Genomic DNA, 3,649 nt, shown 5'->3' on the forward strand with positions numbered 1-3,649 from the left:
AGGAAAAACGCTTCAAGAACTAAAAGTGTCTTAAGTTTCATCCTAATAGGAGAAACAAGAAAAGAAACTTAGTTGATCTTCTTTTCTTGTTTCATGTCCAAAGGAGGAAGAGTAACAAAAGTAGTTCAAGGTTTTTGGTTCTTTGAGGAGTCTTATTTGGTGAGTAGTAAGGCGGATAAACGGAGTTGTTCTTTCTTGTTTTTGTGCTTTCATAGGTTGGATATTTGAAGAAATATATTCTGTAGATTGTGAGAGTAAGGGGTCTTGTTGGTGTCTTCAATTTTGCTTGTTTTGGGGTGCATAATCATATATAGGCTAGAGTGAGAAGAGAGCATTTTTTTCCTTCGTATTTTTCCTTAAAAGTCTATAGGTTATCAACTTACCAGAGGAGGAAGGACAAGAGGGAGATTTGGATTTGGAGGGTTAGTGTTTTCAGGGAAGGACTAGGGGGAGGAAAATAGAAAAAGAGAGAAGAGAAGAAAGAAATTTTTTGTTGAGGGTAGCGTGATATCAGGGTTTTTACTAGTTGGAGCGAGTCAGCATCCGTTTGGACCGGCCATAACAAAAATTATGACCGATCCACACAAGGAAGGAGGAGGAGATCACAGTGATGATGCTGATAACAGCACTCAAGTGGAGATGGATCACAAAGAGGATGTCAAGAGTACTGTAACCCCACCACATGAGGATATGGTGAGTGAATGGGTGGATTGTGATTGTCTAGACACAGATCAATTGCTCGGTGTTGATGCCTCGAGCATATTCTACGACGTCCTCCCTTCTCTTCCCGACTTTGCCTCTATGGAGCCACCATCACAATCACCCTCAACATCATCGACTTCCTCATCGTCCTCATCTGCTTGCTGCTCCTCCTGTTCATCTTCTTCATGGGCTGTTAAAGGAGAGAAAGAAGAGGCCGATGCTGCTAAATCCAACGCCCAAGCTATTGATTCGATGGCGGCGAATTCGCTGCAGCAATCGCCGCCCTCCAAGAATGCCTCCGCCTCATGTTCTTCATCCATGGTGGTGCAGCAGCAGGAAGAAGAAATGGATGCTCTTGATGGATTTGGAGAGATGGACATATTGGACGGTGTTGATATTTGGAACCCTTCCATTTTCCAATCTGATACCAACACTACAAACCCTCAAGAAGAGGAGAATTTCTTTGTTGATAGCCCACCAACAATTCCTGAGGGTACCCAAGAGTGTCAAGAGAACAGTAGCTCATCTCAGGAGTTAGCCCAAGTGTTCTTTGAATGGTTGAAATCAAACAAGGAGTCCATTTCTCCAGAGGATTTGAGGAGCATCAAGCTGAAGAAGTCCACCATAGAGAGTGCTGCAAGGCGCTTGGGGGGAGGCAAGGATGGGATGCTGCAGCTGTTGAAACTCATTCTCACTTGGGTGCAGAATCACCATCTTCAAAAGAATCACGAACCATCCTTCCCTTCTTGTGATGACATGCTTAACTTCTCTTATTATTATCATCAGCAACAGCAGCAAGGCTTCGCTCTTCCAAATAACAACAACCCATGGTTTGTGCCTCCTCCCTACTACCCATCACCTGTTTTTTATCCTTACATGGCCTCCTTCCCTTCAGTTTTTGGGTATCCAAGCATGGAGATGGGGTATGGGATGCCTAATGAAAATCTCCAACCATTTCCACTGTCTTCTTCTACTCCACCCCCTTGTGATAATCGTGCTGAACCTGCACCATGGCCTCAACCCCATCAATTCTATTCTGATCCCATGATGATGAGTTACCCTCCTGGATCTAACAACAGCAATAGCTGCAGTCACATGGTGCAGACAGATTGCATGTCGAAATCGGCGACTAAGGAAGCGAGGAAGAAGCGAATGGCTCGCCAGAGGCGCTTCTTGTTTCACCATAGGCACAGCAATCCTACTGAAAAGGCACTGGTTGTGGTGGAGAATGCAGGCAACAATTGCAACGGAAGTAACCAAAACAATTGGATGGGTTGGTCTTCTTCTCCGGTAAATACCGCTCCTGAAGGTCCAGCGTTTCACAGAGGGATTCCTGTGGAAAGGCGTCAGGTGAGATCCCCTTCATTTCAATTTTATTTTTCCCTACCTAAGGGATGGACTTGGTTTGAAAGATCATGATAGGCATTTTGGCTATTATATGATAAATCTAGTGAAAGGAAATATTAATAAATGACAAATCTTCTTACAAAAGCACCAACCTATGATTTCCCACCTTTGACTGGTGTCATTTCTGCGACTATAATTAATCTAGATTGATATTTGTCCTAAACCAATGGATGCCAAGGTTTCCTCAAAAAAAAAAAAAGACACCATGGTGGTAAAGAAATGACCTAAGATCTTTAGCATATTGTGTTCATCAATTCGGAAGAATCAAATTATAGATTCCCAAGAAAATAATTCACAAATACCGTGTTACTAACAAGTACTGCAAAACATCATGGTGGGCAGGGTTGGAAGACAGAGAAGAACCTGAGGTTTATTCTTCAGAAGGTGTTGAAGCAAAGTGACGTGGGGAACCTTGGAAGGATTGTACTCCCTAAAGTAGGTCTTTCCCTGTCTTCCCCTTTCTTGTGCATATGCATCTTATATTTTTGGCAAAACAGTAGTAGAAAAAATTTGATACGATCTATGACCAGAAGGAGGCCGAGACACATCTTCCTGAACTCAAAGCTAGGGATGGAATCAACATTGCCATGGAAGATGTTAGCACTTCACGTGTATGGAACATGCGTTACAGGTGACGAACATCACGCATGATGCATCATGGACCAGCCTAGCTTTTCCTAATCTTAGTTTAAGTTGTTGACTGCAATAATTATTGGTTATATTGAAGCTTTAATGTGGTGATGATGCAGGTTTTGGCCCAACAACAAAAGTAGGATGTATCTCTTGGAGAACACAGGTATGACGTGACACATTGCATGCATGCATTACGCGTGTCGTTACGCTTCTGATGCTTATCAGATTCTTGGTCATTGATTGCTTTAGTTGTGTGGATTTGTTTACTGTTATATATTGCTTTTTGGTGGTTCAGGGGATTTCGTGAGATCAAACGGGTTGCAGGAGGGAGACTTCATTATCATTTATTCGGATGTTAAATGCGGCAAATATGTAACTCTCTCTCTCTCATGCATGCAAATATGGTAGCATTTGATTTTGTATGCATGCTGACAGGATGTGTGTGTGTGTGTGAAATGGGATAAATGGCTGATGTTGGTTGCCTGAACAGTTGATAAGAGGGGTGAAGGTGCCACCCCAAGGTGGGAACAAGGCGCAGAGCAAGGGCCAAAAGCCGCACAGGCCTCTCAAGTCCACCCGATTAGACATGTCGTCCTCTTCACACACGGAGTACTTCATATAGGCCAGGCTTTGAATGTTTTGGGGTGTTTCTCTCTCTCTCTAGCTATGGTCACTTCACTTGGGGTGTAGAAGGACGGATTCTTTTCGCGTTTCCTTCTGGGGTTTCTCTTTGACCTCTCTTCTTTCTTTGGTTTTGTTGTTGGAACTATATAAGAGGGGAAGGATGTGGGATATACGGATGCAGTAGATCGGTTGAGATGCTCTCTAACCGATTTGTTGTGTACATGAAGAAACTGTGTCATGAGTGCTGGTGGCTTTTTTTTTTAGGTTTTCTTTTCTCATTTTG

General features: G+C 43.1%; 1 protein-coding gene across 1 annotated transcript; it reads left to right on the forward strand.

Annotated features, from left to right (window-relative positions):
* Positions 1-570: 570 nt before the first annotated feature.
* Positions 571-3,364, forward strand: LOC149840831 (B3 domain-containing transcription factor ABI3-like). Its single transcript, XM_090005141.1, has 6 exons — positions 571-2,052; positions 2,452-2,532; positions 2,640-2,740; positions 2,859-2,905; positions 3,038-3,114; positions 3,233-3,364. The coding sequence occupies exons 1-6, from the start codon at positions 571-573 to the stop codon at positions 3,362-3,364; spliced, it is 1,920 nt and encodes a 639-aa protein (XP_089861267.1).
* Positions 3,365-3,649: the final 285 nt, after the last annotated feature.

This window comes from Nuphar pumila, chromosome 4 (genome assembly GCF_984573655.1).
Source record: "Nuphar pumila chromosome 4, dmNupPumi1.hap1.1, whole genome shotgun sequence".
Taxonomy (NCBI): Eukaryota; Viridiplantae; Streptophyta; class Magnoliopsida; order Nymphaeales; family Nymphaeaceae; genus Nuphar; species Nuphar pumila.